Here is a 22,805-nt window from a genome sequence, read left to right as displayed (position 1 = left end):
ATCATAGTTGAGGCTTCAGAGACTTGAAGTTGGATACCAGGTTATAGGGTGATAGGAGCCTTTCGAAGAGTACTGCTTACACGTAGTTGAGGCTTTTACAAATAGTTGAGCAATACTGCTTACACGTAGTTGAGGCTTTTACAAATAGTTGAGGCTTTGCTCATGCTTACAAGTAGTTGAGGCTTTTACTTACAAATAGTTGAGGCTTTGCTCATGCTGGATAATCATAGTTGAGCCTTCAGAGGCTTGAAGTAACTTTACAAATAGTTGAGGCTTTGCTCATGCTTACAAATAGTTGAGGCTTTGCTCATGCTAGATAATCATAGTTGAGCCTTCAGAGGGTTGAGCCTTCAGAGGCTTGAAGTTGGATACCAGGTTATAGGTTATAGGGTGATAGGAGCCTTTCGAAGAGATTACTGCTTACAAATAGTTTAGGAGCCTTTCGAAGAGATTACTGTGCTTACAAATAGTTGAAGATATACAGCCTTTCGAAGAGATTACTGTGCTTACAAATAGTTGAAGATATACCAGGAAGGACAGCTTGAAGTTGAAGATATACCAGGAAGGACAGCTTGAAGTTGAAGATATACCAGGAAGGACGGCTTGAAGTTGAAGATACCAGGTTATAGGGTGATAGGAGCCTTTCGAAGAGATTACTGCTTACAAATCTGCTCATCCAAATCTATCTGCTCATGGTGGATGAAATATTATATATATATATATACATAAAGAAGTTGGTGATCAGTATACTCATTTAAGTATACTCATTTAAAGTATTAAAATATATATTGTGTTATTATACCGGAAGGATTTGCGCATACTGCGTTGGATGAAAGAAATATCATATATAATATGAGGTCGTAATCCATAATATATATATATATATATATATTATGGTATATTATATATTATATATATTATATATGATATTTCTTTCATCCAACGCAGTATGCGCAAATCCTTCCGGTATAATAACACAATATATATTTTAATACTTTAAAATACGTATACTGATCAAACTTCTTTATGTATATATTGTAAGAGACTCGTAGAAAACACAAATTTATGTATTCCTCCTTGCGTATTATACGTATTGATAAGTCCTTGTGTTATTGCGTTTCCAACAGATCCTTCATATTATTGAACTCGAGTGATAATCTTTCTATACCGCCTTTTACTCTGAAGATAACGATACTTATAGCGACTTTAACACCTAAGAGTCCGACTAATCGATTGATGAGATGCCATACGCAAAGCGTTATGAACAGACGTCGATGCGACGACGGATTTGCATAGGCAAAATTTCTAAAGAATCCAGTGCCGCTCGATCCAGTTAACGTTGACAAGACGACTGGTCCTCCCTACTTCATCACGTCTTGAATCGCTTGCTGTTTTACTAATCTTCTCCCAGGTCCTTAATTAACTCTTGATAAACGTGGCACTAATGGTTGCAACTTAATAATCGCCCATGAACCTATTGTAAACACCAACATGCACAGGAAAGATTGAAGGTTGAAGATACCAGGTTATAGGGTGATAGGAGCCTTTCGAAAATGAAGAGGTCTTCATCAATTAACTGAAATGCCACTAACAAGCCTTTGATTTCACCTTTGAGTCTAAGTAGTCCCCTCATGTATAAATCGTGTAAACGAACATCATTACTAAATTATGTCATTACATTATGAAAATAAATCAATTTAGCCACGTAAAGATTAACTATCGATCCAAGTTGCTAAATCACCTCTAAGCCGTGATTGTGGTATACAGTTCTATTAACCAAAGATAGACGAAAACGGTTTTATGTGGCTGGTGTAAGGTAAAGGGCAATGTCTTGTCAACTTTCAACTTGTACAGCAACGCTGTTGATCAGTCAACCATGATTATCTCACTATACCGTTAACAACAACAACAACAACAACGATGCCGTCAGCAACAGCATAAACTCAATGGTGGGCTCATAGTTATGACTATTGAACGTTTTTGTCGTGCGACTCTTCAGCCCTTGTTCAGGTGCGGCCAGAACAGACGACAATTTTGACGCGCTTGAGCTGAAGAAATAGAAGTAAAAACTTTGCTACGCTTATCCTCCTGCAAAAATATTCAGCAAAAGACAAGTTAAGGATATCAATAGAAAAGCAGGCTGCACGACAACCACGAAAAAATGTTGATCCGTTTCTTGACCAAGGCGGAGGCCATGGCACAAATTGAAAATTACGCTTTCCTCACAAGTATACAAGCTGAGTTTCTACCAGAATACTAAGATTGCTAGGCGCTACTCTTAACATGATCGTCAATAGATCGTTTCTTATCCTATCCATGGTGGTCGATTGACGTGGAATAGATGATGGCTTCGTCCACGAGCATTCTTACGCTACTAGGCAGTTCCATTTCAAAAAACTTTCATTTGCGAGTTTGTACTTTCACCTCTTTTGTTTTCGTTCACCCCTCCTCAGTCTTCGCGCGCTCCTTCAACTCACCCCCCTCGACTCTCATTTCCTACCTCTCAAAAACACGAGTGCGGCTAATCAAACGCTAAACAATTCGTAGTTTTGCGGGAGGGGGCGTAACAGAACATGTTTTGGAATTAGCCTAGTATCATGGTAATTTTGGGAACTCGTTTGTAACTACAAAGAAGTGTTTAAGATAACAACCGTTGATCAAAACAAGCTTTTATTTGAAAGCGACAGTTAGCAGGCTTCAAAAAGGTAAGCTACTCTAGGACCAATTCGGGAACAGATAACTATTATGATAATCAATTAGATTAACAAGAATTCAATCAAAGAAAAACAACATGCTGCGCAATAACTAAAAGAAAAAAGTGTAATAAGCCAGTTACGCTTGACAATACTTTAAGTATTAATTATTATTATTATTAAAAGAAACCTGGAATAGAATTTCAGACGCTTGAGTCTTCGGCTAAAAAATTCGAGGACTGTCTTTAGATCGCCAAAGTCAACCGTAAACATAAATTAATTAACAACAACGATTAAGTATCATCCACGGAGTGCTCAGGAAGTTACGCAGCCCTATGGGCTTCCAAAGTTCCAAGATTCGTTACAGGGACCATAGAAAAATTTACAGTATTGTCTAAAATGCAATCTAGTAGATTGGAAAACGCGATCTTAAAACGGTTGGGAACCGGCGATTTGTAAATTTTTATGAAGTGCTCTGGGTTCGCATATACGCGACTGGTTCCAATAAAGCTTAATATATATACAATATCTTGTTACCTCCTACTTATATACGCCCGCCTAAGTTTAAACAATTTAATTTTAAATAAAAAATAAAATAAATTTATCAATACAATAACAGTAAAACCAATCACAACAGCTTCCTTTGCGTTAGAAATTGCTCGTTAGCCCCAGTAGGAAATACAACCGTAACAACCTCATCTTAATACCTTTTATTTCTCCGTCGTTCGCCTGCTTCTAGAATCCTTATTATGCTTTGTTCGAAAATGATTTTTCTTCCCTCTATCAGCATGCTCTATTTACACTGTATAGTAAAGAGATATTCACCTAAAGTTTGGGTTCAAAGCATGTTTCTGCTAAAAAAAAACGTACATTTTCAATACCTATTTTACTGCGCCTTTTGCCGTCGTCAAACACTTGTAGAACCAGTCTGGGATATTTATGCTATGCACAACGAAGATTATGTAACTAGGAAAAGTACTCGAAGTTTAGTAAATAAGTTCAAAAAGGGTATCTCGCACCCAAAATAGGCCATCCGAGGTCGATCAGAATTTTTGGGTGACAAAACAAGCTCGTTAATTGGCCGAAAAAGTAAATTGTGAATTTCCACTATAGATTAATTAAATTCTATATATTCAAGGTAGTTATCTATAGTGGAAATTCGCAATCTCAGGCCTGGTATCTCATACATTAAGTAATACGCACAACGGAACATGGGTTCTAATTATTTTTGAGTATTTGGCCCGGCAGAGGGCAACACGTAGCCCCAACAGGAGCTCCGACGCGGAGTGAAAGATGGTGCTTCGAAGTTGGTAGGAGACAACGCATGAAATGGGTAGCCTTAAAAGCCACGCCGAAATCAAATTTTCATCCAAAGATGACCATACGTTTTGTTGAAAGAAGCCCTCGTGTAAAACATAACGATCAATAAAAGTACGTGTATCACCCCAGGAAGAAAACGAAGTGATTCAACAGAAGATGCCCAATAGAACGACAACGTCGTTTCTAGCGCAACAATGCTAAATTGCACAAAGATCGATGAAGCAGTCCTGAAGGAACTTGAAGAGTAGGAATATATAAATTGGGTGAGGGATCGAAGAAGATTTTCATAAAGTTCGAGTAAAAATCGGCGAACGACAAAAAAAACCTTACGTTATATAAAACGACAGTAATCTATGCGCAATACTCGCGTGTAGCGAGATCGATTAATTATGCCAGTTAAAGTGTACATTGAGCTTTTATGTTGTGACGCTTGGGAACGATTTGTATTATGAGATTCCGCAGTTCGCATTCAATGTGTCAGGTGACTGATTTTCAAAATAGAACGTTCGACTTTAAGATCGTTTCGGTATTTTTCTATCCATTGCTGTTCGATGCAACAATGAAGAGCAGACGCAGGAACACACACAGCCGAGTGATTCGTAAACAAGTTTATACCTGGATCATATCGTACTAAGCAAACACATTTCGTAGCCGTACATTTAAAAGAAAAAAAAATCGATCCTTACAATATCATTTATTGATTTCATTGGTAAGTTCCACTGTAGAAAGTGAAGATCAATTTCAGACCCTGAGGCTGCAGAATAACTTGATGAGCACAATGAATTGATGTAGTTTCAGAGGCGTTCTTGCCATCATGGCTGCTTTTGGCTCGACTAAAACTTAGACTTTGTGTTTTTAACTTTAAAAAAAAAAAACACGTTACCCATTACTCCATCACGAGGAGGGAATTTATGGTAGCAGAGTAATACCTTCATTGTAATCAGAACATGGAATAACCGATCGCAGGTGTAAAGGCGTCTGAAGCACAATAATTGGATCAGACGGATGTCTGAGACAAAGAAATAAAACTATTGAGGCACTGCAACTGAATTTCTAAAACGATCCAGCGGATTCACTAAAACACAGTGGATGCTGGATGACAACGAAAAATCTGCATACGAGATAACAGGGTTAAGTAAGTACAACAAAAATTCTTAATTTAGCCCGAGCAGATAAGCTCGTTGTTTTAGGATTAGATTTGAATATACAGATCTGAATAAAGACTGAGTAAGTGAATGAGGCAAGGGGTGTTTCGGTAAAATTTGTTTACCGTAATATGCGTGACGCTGTGACCATAAAGAATATCGCACAAGGTAATGGTATAACGCAGGGTGATAAGACATCGGCCAAGCTAATAAACAACAACAAATAAAAGCGGGTGTAACGGAGTAACAGACCGAACGCAGTGGAATAAAAAAATAAGAACGCAACGAGTTAAGGCCTACGTCTCGGCGTCAGGCCGGTCAGGTGTGAGCAATTCAGGGTTCGATTTTGTAGTACGGGCCGGAGCAAAGACATTAAATAGTTTATTGAACGTTCAATTTAATCGTGCTTTTACCCACAGCCATCTCGTCAGCACATGACTGAGCTAATTTAAATTCATCGTTCTCGTCAAATCTGGAGAGTCCCAATTCTTTATATCACACAAGGACCAGTAGATGCTGGACAAAATTTCAAAGCTGCACGTTGACACGCATCCAAACAAAGCACGCAATGCTACATGAAATCGGTAACCTCAAATATGCCTTACCAAGAAGAAATTGGCACTACGTTGACAAGATTCCCTTGGCTTTGTCGTTTTCGGTGATTGATAAGTGCTGTTATCAATCAATCGAAAACCTACATATATATAGAAACGGAAATAATATTTTTAAATGTATTTCTCAAGGTCGCTCAATGATTGCATCTGCTATACATAAACATATTAGAATTTACGTTTGGACCCACTGAGCAAATGCAACGCAAACCGAAAGCTATATAGCGTACATGAAACTTCCTCTAATGAAATGTTTAGGTTTTTCTCATTATCAGATAAACTCCTGCGGGTTACATATATAGAAGCATATATAGACAGCGCAAGGTGCATATATATACACAATCTAGTAAGGGACACGAAGGAAAAAGACGTTCAATTTTGACAGTCTATTTGCTTTCAATTATGCTGTGCCGATGCGTACCGCCTGGTAGCAGAGCTTGACGTCTACGGCACTAATAACAATAGCTAACACAATGGCAGATATGTTTCCAACTAAACTGTCTGCGATGGCCTATGGAATGCGCCGCTGTGGGGAGCTTCTTAAACAGTACTGAGTAATAGTAGCGGACGCGGAACGCTGTCAGACAGTGTGGCAGTATTTCTGCCTCCGTTAAGAACACGCGGTCGCGTGTGTGGAGGCACTTCGTAGGGGGAAAGGCGAGAACATAAAGGAAGCAAGAATCTGAGGCTGTCGGAAAGGCTTTATTCCAGTACTAACGATTTTGTGTGGATGGAGGCCCTCAGCAACCCTAAATAGCTAAGCACAGACTTATAAATGCGGTCGATCTCGTTATGAGTAGTGAATCAACCAGGCCTAGCGAGACAGTCAGTACAGCATGAAATCAAGTGCGTAATTAAACAACATGAAAATCGAAAAGGTCTAGCATAGAGACAAAATGCTAAGCAAGCTACACGAGGAAGTCACGATACGAGGACGAACTCGAAGATAAACGAAATGTTCTTAGCTTCAGTTCAGGATGAACTGGGCACGAATACTTGCTCAGGAAACGCGATGAGCATATTTGAGCTACCAAGCAGTCTTACGGCTACGTGACGGTTTGAATGGAATTATAGCGTCGTACTTACTATGCAAACATAAGGAAATAAGTGTTGTAGTAGTACAACGTTCCCATACGAAAAGCCACTATGTCCCCACTATGTCCTGCAGGTTTTACAGAACCGTGGTTCAGAGTTCGACAACAATAGCTTTGAACGGTAATTGTGGTTACCGTAAGACACGGAACAGCATTTGGCATTTATTTCTTTTTCCAAGCGGTATTTGGTAATGATGGTTACCGTAAGGCACAGAACAGCCTTTGGCATTTCTTTTTTCAAGCAGTAAGAAGAAATAGGATGAGTAGCAGGAAGAAGAAATAGGATGAGTAGAAAAAAGAAGAAATTTGCCGCTATTATGTTGGAACAAGTTCCAACATGACGAACCGCTATTAGGTTGGAACACGTCGCATTTTAGTGAGTGACAGCAACAAATAAGCATTTGCCAGACGACAAACTCCCCCTGCATTCAGCGCCCACATTACAGGTGGTATTTTGCACCAGAACCCTCAATTACCTAAAATATATTATTACAGCATTACGCTACCGCTATTCCCGTGAAGTGTTCCATTAGACGGGTCACTTCCAACACGATTTTAGGTGTGTTTCCCGGATTCAAGTCTAGGATAACACATTAACAGGATAACAGGTAGGCAAAGTACGTCATCATGCTGCGTTGTCACCGGGAAATGCGGAACTTCATTGACTTAATCATTGTGCGCGAGCCTTTTGAATCTCCACCTACAATGCTCATCACATATCTAATCTCCACCTATAATGTCCGTCACCTATCTCTTCTTGTATAATGAATTTTTAGCACGATCCATGTCCAAACCCACATTTGCGATGTTCATCACCTATCTCTCGTTGTATAGTTGAATTTTACGCATGATCAGTGCTCCCTACGCGTGCCTACGTCGGGCGTCGAGCATAGACCGCCGCGCCCACCGCATCCATATGTTTAGCAAGAACACGCTAGTATTGCACTATCACAAAGCGTGCATATAAACAAAGCGGCGCACTAGAGTACCGATGATAGCATGAAGTTCATCTCACTATTGCAGTTAATGGATCGTGAGGTGGTCGTGTTATGTAGCCTCAACAAGCGAACAAGCGAATCAGCAGGTATCGACATCGGCGGTTTCACCAGAATTGATAGAATACTACGGTTATAGACAGATCTTGCCTAGCTAAAAAAAACTAAAAGATAACGCTTGAACCTTTACTCTCCATGCCGTCTGATGCTCTTACACCCTCCTCCAACAAAGTTTCTGAATTCTACACCCTTGCCTATCCATCCCCATCGTCACTCTCTTGCTTGCCCCTATCTGTTCTCAAATGCAACTAAAAATAGCCACCGCTTCTCTTGCCCCTACCTATTCTCGAATTTAACTGAAAATAGCCAGAACGCTACAACAAGGCGGGGGACAATTACCTACAGCTGTGACCGCAGCTCAGCTTTCAGGCCTAAGGTCGAACCACGCTAGCGTTTGCCGTTTTTCCTGTGATCTTTCTCTTGGAAGAGAAATCGAACGAAATGCAAGGGCTTTGATGCGAAACTAGAACATGGAAGGGGCAAGCCTGAAGGCCGAACACCCGGCGATAGGCGGCTTCACCACCGGCGCCATCTTCATGTGAACTATCTGCCACCTGCCTTTAGGAGTGAAGCTCTGAGGGGCAACAGCAATTAGTGCGTCTGGCTATGGCATCATTCTAATAGTATCAACGATACAGAGCCAAAGAAACACTAACAAATATACGAAGCATTTAGTACGCTGTCCTGGCTATGATGGAAGTTCGTGTTCTGTAAACTGTACAGACGCTCCATAATCAAGTACAATTGGCGATAGATGATGTTGGTGCACTGCTAAACCTGCTAGTTTCTTTTGTAATCCCATAATGTAGCAGTCTATATGAATTTGATTGTTCTTGATCAGACTGAATGTTCACTCTGTAATAGATTTACGTATATGAAACTCTTTCAATGATTAAGGTCGCTTAAAGAACGAACCCTTACGAATAGTGTTGATGGTTCTGAAAAAGGGAGCCTGAAAGTGCTTAATTTAATACTCAAACAAATTTTAGTGTGTTACCGAAACTTTTAATGAAGTCGAACTACAAATTTCTTTCCTGTATACACATTTCACACAAGCCATCTCCTCGACTTCTGGCCTTCCCAGGTACTTCAATTACGTGCCTTAATAATAGCCTACCTGGGTTTCGAGATACTCCCATGGCCTAAATATATCCACATTTATAGTCAGTAGCAACACGACAATTTTACTGAACAGTGCAGTGACTTTCGGCGCTGTTGTTATTATCAGAATTATAATTCGTAATGTATATGCACCTTGAACTCGAAGAAACCCGTAAAACCTACTAACCAAATAGGTACCAAACGTGTTATCGAACAAAGGCCAGGCCAATAGCTGTAGGCAGATTTTGGACACAGTCGCAGTAAACGCTGCGTCCATAGTGATTTTCAGAGCGACCGGACACCACTGGACCACCAAAGCCTGTTATCGCCTATGGCAGTGCCCTGATGCTGCGCGCTAATGTTGCCTCCGAATGCTTTTCTGGGATTAGATTTGACTTAGATGATAAATCATGGTATTTCAGCTTCATGAGTCAATCATATTTTTAAGCCCCTAAGGAATATCGGCTACCCGCTAACACGTAGGTATTACGGCATGAAGAAAACCTCAAATGCGCACATCAACCGTCAGATGTTATTGGCACCACTATAAGATGTTCTTGTGCCCGTATTAATAGTATTTATGACGCCAACTGCTTTTTTTTTCAATTATATTTATACGAACCATGTAGTAGTGGAGATACCCTCGTGGCGCCCACTGTTATTTTGTTAATGAGACAGCCTTAAACAAAGGGCGCTCCAAACGAATTTTCCTTTGTGTAGTTAACAACTAACGGTTATTCGTAATTGGATATAAAAATGGTACTGAAAACGCGCTATAGCAATACAGCCGTCACGTTGTGATTTTACGAAGAACTCTAGAATAATGACAAAACAAACTGGTAAAAACAATGCCTGGGCAAGTCATGATATTTCAACTATATACGTATCTGTTTGTAGTTGTGTATTACAGATAGATTACCCACTGTTTTGTACTCTAAAAAAAAGGTCGGTTTTTCGGTGGAATTAAAAGAGGCTTCTATCGTATACTACTTTAACAGAAACATATTAACAAATCGATCAACTGCACCACCTAAGTCATTCAAATCTTATTTGCGCCTTTAAACTAATCTTGATACCACTAACTCATTAAAAACTGACGTAGAGCTATATAATTGTGTGTACGTACGGTTTTATTATCGTTAACCATTGCTTCAGAAAACTAGTTCCCAGCACAAAACGATGCGGTTTCGAACCTCCACCACCTCACATCTTCCCAGGTTAGTAGCCGAACACGTTACTACTACGTTGTTACGTTGCCAAAGACTCATAACGTAGTCGTCAGAAGCTGCAGGATTAGTACTCGTATTTAATGTTTCCAAAACCTAAACGCCAGTAAGAATAATTCAAATATTCCGAAGCTTAGTCTGAAACTGATCAAGGATCAGCGTTTTATCTAAAAGAGTCTAGCATTTAATTGATCTTTTTTGACAGAGTAGCACGCGAGGCACGTATAGTTCAGTTTAGTTTCAGCTCACATTGCCTGGTTCTCTAAGGCTATTATAAATGCTCCATTGGGTAGTAGAAAAAAAACCCGGTCTCGTACTACTCTACCTTCTACAACCACTACAGTTTTCGACACTACACACTAGCTTACAAAATACAAATGAAAATGAAAAAATGTTTATTATTTTTGCCTATGATTTTTTGAAGCGCTCTCTAGGCTTATATAGCCTGTTGCTGGTATGACAGATTTTTAGCGTATTTTTTTTAAAATGGATGAAACATTTCATCAAATGTGCTACCTGCAACACTGCACAAAAATATCCTTGACATTAAAATAGCTGTAGTGATATTAGATAGCCAATAGAAAGCAATTAAAAAGGAAATCCAATTTCTTCAAAGTTGACCTTTTATCGATCGCTTAGTTAGCTATTTTCGATAAGTTAAGTTAATTTATTGTCTTGCTGTTTTTTTTCATGTTAATTACCGTTTTTTTACGGTAATGTCTAGATGATCGTATTGCAAAATAGTATGTATTTGTAAAAGGACGAACCCGTACAAGAAATGCGCGATAGTAACAACAACAACTATTTAGCAGTTTATCACAAAAAAAACTTTTCAGTTCAGAAGAACGGGATATATCACCAGGTAAAAGAAGACCAGTAGGAAACAAATGAAGTAAATAGAAACGGTAAGAGCTTTCCAGCCATATAATATATGCTGGCCTTTCTCGTAGTTACCTATCTATATATATATATATATATATATATATATATATAAAGTAGGCAGTCAAATGTCCTCATATTCAGAGTGATTTTAGGTGACTACGTTCAAATGGATATGACAAAGTGAAAGAAAAATTACACAGACGAGAAAAAAGCATTTGTCAAACCCAAACACCTTAACAGCGGGTGAAAGGAAACGTCTGTTGTCTGTTTGTTTTCGTCTGCTATCAACGTTTTTGACTGGTTACCTCGTCGTAATTAACTCGAAAAAAATTTGCGAAACAACTAGAGACTCGCGAAGAGCGGCTTTTTGTGCCGCAGTAACCAACTTTATAAATAACTAAAAAAATTTGATTTTATTTTTCACAATATCTAAACTTTACGAAACTATTTCCTATGAAACCTCACATCTAAGCATTGCTTATGGCAAATAATTTAATTTTCCACATTTGTTTTTCCTAGTCTATATGAATCTATAAAGCGCTTATTCTCTCGCGGCTGTGACGTCGATCTGCCGACCACTTCCTGACCAGAGCAGGTAGCCATTTCGACAGTTGAAGCGTTTACGCTACCTGTTGATAGTTCCGCCCTCAAGCTTGAAATTGATTAATGAACAGATCAACTAGCAATAATGCATCAATGGAAATTGGTTTTTGCTGAAAAAAGGATCATATTAAAAATAGGTCGAGGGAAGGTATGTCGCAAATTGACGTGAAAAGTGATGCACACACCTGACCAGTATATATATATATATATATATATATATATATATGTATATATAATGTGAGAAAAAATGGCTACATTCGCGGCGATAAGAAAGGGCGCTGATCGGTTACGGTCAATTTGGCCTGATGAGTCGGTGCCTCGTGCAATTTCCTTTAGACGACTCTTAGTACTACTTAATGAACACCTAAACTATTACGAGCGAAATGAAAAATATATGCCACGGAAAAATAAAAGGATACTGACAAAGAAAGACATATTTCGTAATAATATCATCCACAGCAGAAAGCCATTACATGTTTAGCAACTCAATTACAGACAATTTTTGCCGCAAACTGCTACAAGCTGGCTAGCCTATTGAAAACGCCCTGAAATTGTATATGCATCAGAGCACATATGTACTCAGTACTAAAAAGTTCGATAAAAAAGCATCTATAAGGCCACAAAACAGGACAATCAATCAGGCTTCAAGAAGTTGAAACCAATATAGTGAGCTTGTTATTGTTTATTTTGCTTACCGTATTTTGACCGTACTGCGGTAGCCAATAGTTTGTACCCTGCCACACTTGGTACTAGAGTTTACTATTTCTTCTTACTTTCCATTGCATATAAATAACACCGAGACTAATTTACTACTCCGCAGCGTTTTTTTCTGCTTATATATCCGCTATTGGCTCAGAAGTATTCGTACACTGCAAACGTTTCCACTTGTGAAATTCACAATGCTTGTTATACCCTTATAAGCTTTTTGGGTCATACGTCGCTACGCAGCTATCCTGTTTTAGGAAAGGACGGACATTAAATAGATTGATGTCCTTACATTGATTTTTGGTGAAACCTAGTACAGTGGTGGAGAGGCCGTGGGCATTACGTGGTAAACATTGAAAAGACGGGATTTAGAGGATCTGTATTGGTTTTCAGAATTTTCCTAATGTCAATCAAGTTCACTTATGATTATAGACTATTTGCCGAGTTGAGATATACGTAGGGTGTTCAGAAAATAACGCAATCGTACAGGAGAGTAATAAGTTTTGGAGTGCTTCAAAACAGGCAAGTTTTCTTTTTCTAAACACTAGCTTAAATTATTTTGCATGTATAAAGCGTAAACGGGACAGGATTATTTTGCAAAAATCAATTGCAGATTTTGAAGAAATACTAAGAAACCAAGCGGGCTTTTCGGCCCCCTAAAAAATTTCAGATATGTTTTCCATTAATTTTAAGTCAGTTTACAGTAAGCTTTCGTAATTGTGCTAGCGTCCTTTACTTTCCTGTGTTAAAAAAAAGAACTCTGTCATCTTGTAGTTTCGTGGTCAACCCAAATTAGAATGTCTTCCTTAAAAATGTAAGTCAAAAATATAAGATATTCTATACAGCGTGGACTTCAGAAGCTCGAATGCTTTCTATGCATGAAAATACCCTTTTTTTTGGTAAAGAAATGTTCATAGCCTAGACAAACTTACATCAGATTCGCCTGCTTCACTGATCAAACGTATTATAGGGTTTAATCGTCTAAGGCTTAACGTGTTGTAATACGCTGTTCTAGCATAATAAGATGAAAATGTATAAATTAATCGAACACGAGTCGTTTGCTAAAGATTTAAACTGCTTTTGTATTTAAACTGGGATTTTATATTTAAATAACTGCCCTATAAATTGCCGTTTAAGGGTGCCACTAGCGATAAACGACCTGGTACAATTCTATGGATAGCACTCCGCTAAAATTGGATAACAGAATTTCGTTTAGGTTGAGCATTGGCCACATTAGTAGTTTATTTCAAACATAGTTTTCGACGAACAAAAGTTTACATAGAGTACTTGCATAGGTATAAACAATTTTAAATAACAAATTTTAATGAAGTAGCAAACGTTTAGCGGCAGAATGAAGTAGCAATTTGATAAAAAGTTCTTTTTGAATAACAATCAGTAAGAGACTCTCTCCTTGAATTGCAGGCTCGTCACTGGCCATGTCTCAGGAAATTGCTTGGGTAGTTAGTTTCCTAAGTCCTTGTCCAATGCGTTTACTTTTCCCCCTTCTGTTTTCCATGCTGTGTGTAGTCTAGATAGATCCGTGCTCAACATAAAATGAATTTCACACATATTAAAAGTAACCTAGTGTAAAGCCATTATGTATTACGATACAGTCAAAACCACAAGGCCATATAATTTTCAAGTATACTATATTTGCTCATATTGATCCAATTTTCTCTGACGAACCCTTAGTGTCATGATTTGATGAGCTGTAGATTGTTATGCATTCTTTTTGATCATCTTAAATAGGATAAAAAAATTAAAAATTTTCTCCTGTGAGTAAGATTTTAATTTTTGGATATTATCGGTTTGACAGGTAGGGTTGATGAGCCGATTATGACATGTATTTCAAAATGTTCTTACTTCACAACCACAATGGTTCCTAAGTAAGATATAAGTAAAACATCTTTTTCGACAGGCTAAACCTGGAGCCCTGAGATGCTGGAGCGTCGCGACATCTTGGCTGCATTGGATATGTCGCAAGAATCCAAAAGGATACCAGAATCTTTACCAGCACTAAACTAGACGCACTCGATAAAAAGAAACAAGGATGAAATACAAGTTCTGACTAACTGGGCACGATACTGTCTCTTGGTTTGCAAGAGCATAGCCATTGATACCCATTTTCCCATACGGATTCGGTTGCATCCGAAACTGAACCATTGACTCTGATAAGAGGTGAGGCATCGAAAATAGTTCGTTCACTTCTTTTATTATCCTTCATCCGTTTCGTTTGTACGCCTGAGCGTACTTATTAGACGAATTTGTGCACTGCCGTCGTAAGTGGGCTATTAAGCACTCTTAATGGAACAAGACATCACTGAAGACTATTATATTAACACCTCTTTACTCCTTTTGTTATTATTCAACTCAATATATCCGATTAGGCCATATACCCATCAAAACGCAGAAAATACAATACATAGAAAAATTAACCTGACTCCTGTTTATTTAACATCCCGGCCGCCCGCTTCACTTATCCCGCACTGCCTGCAACAAGCAAAGATCATCATGGCCGATGAATGCTAGGTCTTCTATGTATATATGGGTGTGTATGTGTGTCTTGTACCCAAACACAACCCATCGGGTAGGGGACAATACGCCAGCATACTTTCGAACACACGAGGAGGAATGGAGTCGCGCGACGACCTGGACCTGGCACAAACAGCTGCGTTGGCACCTACTCCAGGAGAACAGAATATCGGTCGGGGCGCAGAGAACTCGTTGAAACGCAAGGAGCGGCTGAAGGCGTTACGGGAGCAGCGTAAGCGAAAACTTGCCGACGGGAAGTACAGGGAGATCGAAAACGAAGAAACCGAAGCTGTTATCACAAGCGACGGTACTAAAGATCAGCTGAAATCAGGCGGGAAACCTATTGTAGGAGGCAACAAGCTGGGCGGATCGGTATCCTTGCCAAAACCCGTCTTCCGAACGTACCGACCCGCCGACGACTGGCTCAAAAAGTTCGAGCTGCCTGATAGCCAGCCGGAAAATATCGATCAGCAGGTAGGCCGTGACGATACCGTTTGTAACGAAGCAAAAGTTGGTGGTGATCAGTAACGGTTACAGTGGTGCTAGTAGTGACCGATACAAGGCTTTTTGCACTTAGACTGGCACATATCGAACTTCGATTTGGCAAAAGTAGCAGCATTTGATCATCGAAATGACAAATTATAGATGATGATCTAAATGTAGATGTGACGGTCGTTGGCGGCAGCATAGCTGCGTGGTGCCCGTACGGTTACATAACAGAGTATGCTACATTCAAAACCGGTTGTTGTTGTTGATACTATTTAGACGTTATGTTGTGTATTTACGTATCATCATCAATGTTATCATTATTTCATTATAATTTATGATTGGTGAGATTCTTACTTTGTTTTGTGTGGGTGATGGCAAGAACAGCGCAGATACTTAAATTTACGCGTATGAGTAAACGATGTAAAAGGTCGGGTCTCGGTATGATTCACCCAGGCAAAAACCATTAAGCAACAATTAAATCAGTTGAATTAGTTCGGCTTGTTTTGCTACGTACGCAGCAGCGTATTTGATGTATGGCTGCCCGCGAGTTAGTTGGCTCCAGCATATTACTTAAATTTTAAGCCTACACAGTGTTTAATAGCACATTATTCGCGCTGGCAGAATAACAATTGTAATTAATATTCTTTGGGAACTTTTTTCTACTTCTAATGAACGAACGGTCGTTTTTTTAATTATTAGCTAGATTCATGTGTTTGTTGATTGACGGATTATAGGTAGAACTAGCGCAATTGTATAGTTTGCTTTACTTGAAACTCAACGTTAATCTCAATGTGTGGTGAAAACAACCACATTAGAACAAACGAAAGGTAGAAAGAATCTAATTGTAGGATACATGTCTTGTAATCCGTTGTATCGTCCCATTGATTTGTTTAAGTAATTTCTAATGCGAACGCTGAATGGACTACTTTAGCCCCGGTCTCCACCCGCAATTTGCAAAAATCGTCTAGAAAGCGTCAAAACTAATATATGTAATCTAGAATAAATCCAATAATTGCTTTAATAGCTGTTGATTTAACTTCTTAAATAATCTATTAGTATGGTGTGTGTCAAGACAATTTAGAACATTAATTTTTTCGAAAGTATTTTAGCTTTCAATAATACTGTGCACTATAGCAATGTTTCTACCAAAGGTGATATGCTTTGGCCTAATAATGGCGAATTGAGTTAGCTTTTTTCTAACATAGGAGAGCACTGCTAAGCTAGCCTGTTGCGGCTGGTATATTTCTTATTGCTGATAGTTAATTGGATGCCTACTCACCTGATGCCTGTACATATACTTTCCGACTGTCTGTATTTGCTCCTTTATGTTATTATTATATATGATGCCAGTTGTCTCAGAATTAATGTATTTATCTGGTTCATTTTGTGCGGCTGTTGTAGGTAAAGGAAAACCTGGCTGTTGTCGCTGCAGACAATATCCTCGATAAAGATATCAACATCAGCACCCTTCAGAGTCACAAGCCTGATTGGGATCTAAAGCGGGGTATTGCCAAGCAGCTGGATAAGCTCGAACGTCGCACGAAGCGTGCCATAGCTGAGCTGGTTCGGGAACGACTCCAAGCAAACAAAGATATAAACGTGGCCCTTGCTCAAGCAATTTCTAAGGTGCAACCACAGTCTGTCGAAGACTCAGACGATGATTAAACGGAGTAGCCATCAACGACGCTGTCACAAATTTCTGCTGCTGCGTTTGTTGTGCTCATAGTTCGCGTCTATTTGTACCGAATTGTGTTCAATTGTGTGTGCCTCAAATGTGCTGTTTAAATAGCTCGACACTTTAAGCCACTTTCTCAGCAGCCACGCAGTCTGACTTCATTAACTTTTGCAGAAGCGGGTAGTTTTCGTTGCAGTGTTCTGTAAATTCTCATTTGCATCATATTCTGTGTGTTTGCTATATCTAGATGTTTCGCGCCTGCCGGTCTCTACCCCCGTCGAAAATGTACAAAAAAATTTCTCCTCCAGATGCCGTCATCGGTATGACGGAGCTGGATCGCGATAAATTCAACGCTAAGTTCTCCGTACCCTGTACAACAGTGACGGACCCATCGTCATTCAATGATATCCTCGAAAAAATGAAACAGCTTTTCCTCAAGGTAGCAAACTTCAAGCCCGTTCAGGAACTGCCCGACGGTGGACGAAGGATCATATTCGATTCGGAAAAACTCAACGACCATATCATTCGACAATACGAAATTCAACCGACAGAAATTGATCTTGGCTATGACAATTTTCCTGCTGACGTCATCCTAAAAAAAGTCCTTAGTAAGGCGACAGGCGGAACTGGTGGAGCTGGCTTCAGTATCGTTGGTCATATTCTCCATTTGAATTTGCGTGAGCACCTCCTCCCATACAAGAAGGTTATTGGCCAAGTTCTGCTTGACAAAACGAAAAACATACAGATTGTAGTGAATAAGACGGCCGAGATACAGAACGAGTTTCGGAATTTCAATTTTGAAATACTGGCTGGCGAAGGCAGTACGATAGCTCGGGTCAAAGAGAATGGTTGCGTGTACGAATTCGACTTTTCAAAGGTGTACTGGAATCCGCGTCTGTCGACAGAGCATGACCGTATTACGAAACTGTTAAGTAGAAACAGTATCTTATTCGACGTGTTTGCCGGCGTGGGGCCGTTCACGATGCCAGCGGCAAAGAAAGGTTGCACCATCTATGCGAACGACCTTAATCCAGATAGCTACGAGTATCTCGTCAAAAATCTCAAGCGAAACAAGATCGAACATAGGGTCGAGGCATTCAAACTTGACGGGCGTGAGTTCCTTCGGCAGGTTCTCGTCTCGAAGGCAGCACTTTATTTAGGCCAGGATATCCACATTACAATGAATTTGCCGGCGGTGGCGCTCGAATTTCTCGATGTGTTTCCAACTCTTAAATTGCCAGCGGGATGTGTACTGAAAATTCATTGCTACTGTTTCGTTCGTTCAGATTGCAAGCGAACGGCTACGACATGGTCGTTAGTACGGAAGCACCTCGGCGTCAAGCTGGGGGTAGCGTTACCCTTCCAACTGGACGAGGATAAGGCGCACTTTGTACGGAGTGTCGCTCCAGGTAAAGATATGGTGCGGGCAAGCTTCGTTCTCAAATACATTACTAAAAAGAGCGCAACAACAACTGGCGCTAATATTGGGGCGAGCAGTACGGAATGTCCAGCTGACCATGGCGGTTCTGCCAGCGGAAGCCACGGTATTACAGCTGGGAATGCTGTAAGTACAGAGACAAGTAGTACCGACGAAACGGGACCATCCGAGAAGAAGAAGATGAAAACATCCGACGATGTAAAATAATGCTTATAATACTGGTAGTATAATTAATTACAAAAAGCGTGTAGAGCAAACATATATGACGGGGTGAGACCAGGACAAGATTATTACATGGGTTGTGTCGTATAGAGTGATGGTCTGTGGGTGTACAGTTTATCGATTGTGTTGAGAAGAATTTTAATATGCGTGACAAAAAAGTACGAGGCGGCAATAGTGGTATTAAGCAAAATAGTACAGTTATGAAAACAAAAAAGTATGTAGTAATAATTATAATAATAAAGAAGCTGCATTGAGTGAAATGTGAAGAGAGGCGTAACTATAATCTCAACTTGAGCTGGAAATGTTTTCCTTCTAGCAGAAAAAAACTACTTTTCAAAACGCTACCACAATATTTACACGTAACAACAATAATGCGATAATTTGTTCTTTGTTACGACACATTTTCCTTCCTAAGAGTCACCAATGTTCATTTTTAAAAGCGGAGGAACGATCATCTTTATTTTTCTCTACAACTCTTTGTCCCCACACGTCTCAACAGCTAAAAAATCTATGAGTCTCCACCCTTGTTTAGTTAATTTTAGGCACGGACTTGTCTTTTTTGCACGGACCTTTAAAATATTAGGTTATGAGCAAGCACCTGTAGAGTTTTCCATGTGCTTTTCGGTTAAAGCACAATCAGTTTCAACATTGAAACCTCTATGATGTACTGGTTTTCGGTTTTCGGCAACTTAATTCGCGATTCATCGATGTTTTCTTTTCAGGAACGTAGTATTTGTCTGCCATATCGCAGAAATGATCCCTCTCGGTCAAACACTACACTTAGTCATAATTAACAATAATCTATCTATAACGAGCTAAACAATCTAATTCGATAAGGATTTCTCACGTTTCTTGCAAATTGGCTGTCTACTCCCTTTGTTTCAGACTCATTCTTTATTTGTAACTGTCTTTCTCTTTTTGATTTGCTAATATCATCAATAATATTCAGATAGTTAATTTGTCTCTGTCATCGTGACCTTTAGATTTATAAATTAATGATAATTCTCTGAAATTAATTTTCACAGTTCTCTACTTGCTCGCCTCTCGGAATCCGTTTTCTCGATTTTTGTGTGGATTTTTGCCTGTTACGTAATTTTTTTTTTTACATATATATGTCACTTTCACAAATAATGATAAACTGACAGTCATCTATATTCATATAATTAGTTTCCCTCCACCTCCTATTCCATTGCTTGTTAGTCTTTCACACTCATTAGCTATTTGATTCTGCTCTAATCTTAATTACACTCTAAATAACTTTTTTTTTCACTCAATCTGCGTACCCACACACGGTTACATAAATATTAATAATCGAAGGTTTTTGCGAACGTTCAAAAATTTGCGTTTCCGATATTTCTCACTCCTTGGGATTCGCTGCTTGCTGCGATAGTTCGATTTTCCAAGAACATTGTGTGATTTCAGTCCTACCCCGTAAATTATTTATACAAATCATGTAAGCGCGCAGTCTATCCAGTCTGCAACGGATGTTTGAAGGATAAATATCCCTATAGAATAGCCTCCACAGTAGAAATTCTGCATATGCTAATCTTCTTGCGGCACAACAAACATAGCTTATATCACGTTGCATGTGTCATATATTAGTCTCTGCACTCATTTTACATAGACACCTCTTTTTCTACTGACAAAGCTAGCCCGCTAATCACTTCTATTTTCGTTCCAAACAATATTCCGGTCCGCAATTCAGCGTAGTTCTACCGCAGTTGCCCTAATATTGTCGTGATTTATACAGATCTGCATTCTGCGCTAAACGGTCGCCTCACGGCTACTAACTGACATTAGCCGTTCTCTTCGTATGTTTGTCTCTGTGACTCTGCCGCTTTTGCCGAATAAATTTGCGGTTATAATTATACAACTCACTGAAATAAGTCTATTGTTTAAGTAACACATCTTAGAGGCCAATTGTCTATGCTGTGTCAGTCCACAAACAACCTAAAAACTCTAAACAAAACATTCTTGTACTTACTCAACCCAAATGAGCCGTTTGCTAATAGTAAAGAAACAGACAAATGCATTTCTCATGTCACCTTCCATTTCGTCAATTAGTAATTAGTTGAGGAGATTGCGCCTTGTACGTGATCTTATTATGCACTATCATGTACATCTCAGTTCACTGATAAATATAATGAGATAATTAAATTCATGATAACGGTTAGTGTATAACGGTTTGAAAATCCGACAAATTTCAATTTATCTTAGTCCGCGTTATCTTCTTTAGTTCTTCACCGTGTACAGAAACACTGACTCGATTTGCCCAGAAATAATAATAATAGGTCAGGAACTACACCCTTCAATAAATTCTTTATTCCATTTATATTCGTAGTTTGTTTGGATCGGCAGTTGAATGGCTTTGACTGCACTGTCATATCACTGACGCGAGGGTTCACATGTAAGCTGTTGGCAACTATTTTGCCTATCGGCACCTGTCTTTCAAGATGTCTAAAAACATATATGATTAATAAATTAATAATTATAACACGATGCTATCATTAACTCTTCCATATTCGACTAATGTTGCATATGAAGTGCTCTGTACCCGGCCCACATTCGTCTTTTTGCTTCTTTTCATTTTCCATAATGTTTCTGAACTGTACTATGTTTCTCCGATTGGCTTCGTACGTTTTACGTATGAAATGATATCAGCTCCAGCTAAAGTAGCCTTTATAGATTCGACTTAACAGGCCTCCTCGCTGACATAATAATTAATTCACTGCGCAATTCAACCCTGGGCGACTTCGATAGCGCAACGTTGATCCCAGGCTGCTCCTCGTAACTCACTGGTCAGGGCTTTTGCAATAAACGTATGCTTTTTTTGTTTCTTGTTTATTGCGCTGAACCTCATCATTTCCGGTTCTTGTATACCACTAGTCGCATTAGCGTACACTACTTTGTCCAAAGCTTCTATTAATAACGTGTCCATTTCACCAACCAGCTGAATGTATGCATTTATATATTTTTTCCCTTCATATATATGTATACATCTTTTAAAAGATAAAATATGTTGTACATTTAGTAAATAAGCACAGCTTGTTTCGTCTTCGTTTTCTTTTTCCTCTTTCTGCAATGATATAGCTTACAGCTGGAACTCTTATACGATGATCTAATAGTATGACTGTGTCGCCTGCTGTGCATCGATGATCTTCTTAATTGCGTTAGGGTTACTGCGATCACAAAAATCGACCCATATCGTAGCGAGCGAGAATCGGCTGAACCGGAGTCGAAGCTGACGTCGCTACGGCTTGCTCGGTATTTGCAATTTTCATCAGCGGCGATTGTTACCAGAGTCCCGGGAAGTTGTTCACTTCGCCTTGTTGCGTGGTCTTTTCCACGCCGGACCCTCGTATGTAACTCAGTCGTAGTCGCATTCGAAGCTTAGAGCCTGTTCCATTCACTGGTGGCGTAACCTTTACGGTTTGCTGAATTTCACCTAGATAAAGAATGAATAATAAAATTAATATACGAAAAGGAGACGATGAGCAAGCGATTACCGAATTAAGATTGTTTCTACCTAGCAAATATAGACAGGTGGTTTAGAGCGATACTTATTATTATTACAGTGTTATTACATTTGCGCTATTATTACAGTTGCAAACAGGTTTGTCGAGGGATGTTTTAAGGACAATTGAAAGAACGTTACGGATTACTGAGAGTTTTGGGCTGTAACATCGTACTTTTTCGCTGAAATTCATTCGCTGGTGCCAACAATGTTTTACGAAAATATAGAAATGCTTACTTAAATTTTTGGGCTGTAAGCTATTTCCTGTCGGTGGTAGCATCTCTAGTTGGAATGTCTTCTGTACGGCCACCTGCCCAGAAGAAGATAGGGAAACATGTTAGTGACTCTTGTTGGTATAAAAGGACAACAAGCACCGTACGCTCCGTATATCTTATTTCGCATTACTTCGCTTAAAGAGAATATTGCAAAAAGGCTAAGAAAATAAATAAAATAAAAATCTATACATATATATAAAGAAATTTTGAAGAGTAGAGCTAAAT

At 39.2% G+C, this 22,805-nt stretch overlaps 3 protein-coding genes and 1 long non-coding RNA gene across 13 annotated transcripts in view; 2 read left to right on the top strand and 2 right to left on the bottom strand.

Moving 5' to 3' along the window:
- Positions 1 to 981: 981 nt before the first annotated feature.
- Positions 982 to 12,684, bottom strand: LOC147757891 (uncharacterized). Its single transcript, XR_015321898.1, has 3 exons — positions 12,426 to 12,684; positions 10,146 to 10,341; positions 982 to 1,474 (listed from the first exon to the last, which is right to left on the bottom strand). It is a non-coding gene; the product is annotated as an uncharacterized LOC147757891 (long non-coding RNA).
- A 2,307-nt stretch (positions 12,685 to 14,991) lies between these two features.
- LOC111243902 (coiled-coil domain-containing protein 12) lies at positions 14,992 to 17,121 on the top strand. Its single transcript, XM_022790198.2, has 2 exons — positions 14,992 to 15,441; positions 16,858 to 17,121. The coding sequence occupies exons 1-2, from the start codon at positions 15,067 to 15,069 to the stop codon at positions 17,119 to 17,121; spliced, it is 639 nt and encodes a 212-aa protein (XP_022645933.2). The 5' UTR covers positions 14,992 to 15,066.
- A 257-nt stretch (positions 17,122 to 17,378) lies between these two features.
- On the top strand, positions 17,379 to 19,085 carry LOC111243900 (tRNA (guanine(37)-N(1))-methyltransferase). The gene has a single exon (XM_022790196.2). It carries the CDS (start codon positions 17,379 to 17,381, stop codon positions 18,774 to 18,776), a length of 1,398 nt encoding a protein of 465 aa, XP_022645931.1. The 3' UTR covers positions 18,777 to 19,085.
- A 2,006-nt stretch (positions 19,086 to 21,091) lies between these two features.
- AP-1gamma (adaptor protein complex 1, gamma subunit) overlaps positions 21,092 to 22,805 on the bottom strand; it is a 221,034-nt gene continuing 219,320 nt past the window's right edge. For all 10 annotated transcript variants that reach the window (XM_022790172.2, XM_022790174.2, XM_022790175.2 and 7 more), the window contains 2 exons: positions 22,543 to 22,615; positions 21,092 to 22,236 (listed from right to left, as the gene is read on the bottom strand). In XM_022790172.2, the coding sequence (XP_022645907.1) occupies positions 22,085 to 22,236; positions 22,543 to 22,615 (225 nt within the window). In that variant the 3' untranslated portion in view covers positions 21,092 to 22,084. The remainder of the gene's footprint in view (positions 22,237 to 22,542; positions 22,616 to 22,805) is intronic.

Source organism: Varroa destructor, unplaced genomic scaffold (assembly GCF_002443255.2).
Source record: "Varroa destructor unplaced genomic scaffold, Vdes_3.0 BEIS01000002.1, whole genome shotgun sequence".
NCBI classification, from domain to species: Eukaryota; Metazoa; Arthropoda; class Arachnida; order Mesostigmata; family Varroidae; genus Varroa; species Varroa destructor.
This window is presented reverse-complemented; position numbering and strand designations above follow the sequence as displayed.

Coding starts and splice junctions, on each gene's coding strand:
- LOC111243902 (XM_022790198.2), top strand. CDS start 15,067: ATGGAGTCGCGCGACGACCTGGACCTGGCACAAACAGCTGCGTTGGCA. Junction 15,442..16,857: donor CGGAAAATATCGATCAGCAG/GTAGGCCGTGAC, acceptor CGGCTGTTGTAG/GTAAAGGAAAACCTGGCTGT.
- LOC111243900 (XM_022790196.2), top strand. CDS start 17,379: ATGTTTCGCGCCTGCCGGTCTCTACCCCCGTCGAAAATGTACAAAAAA.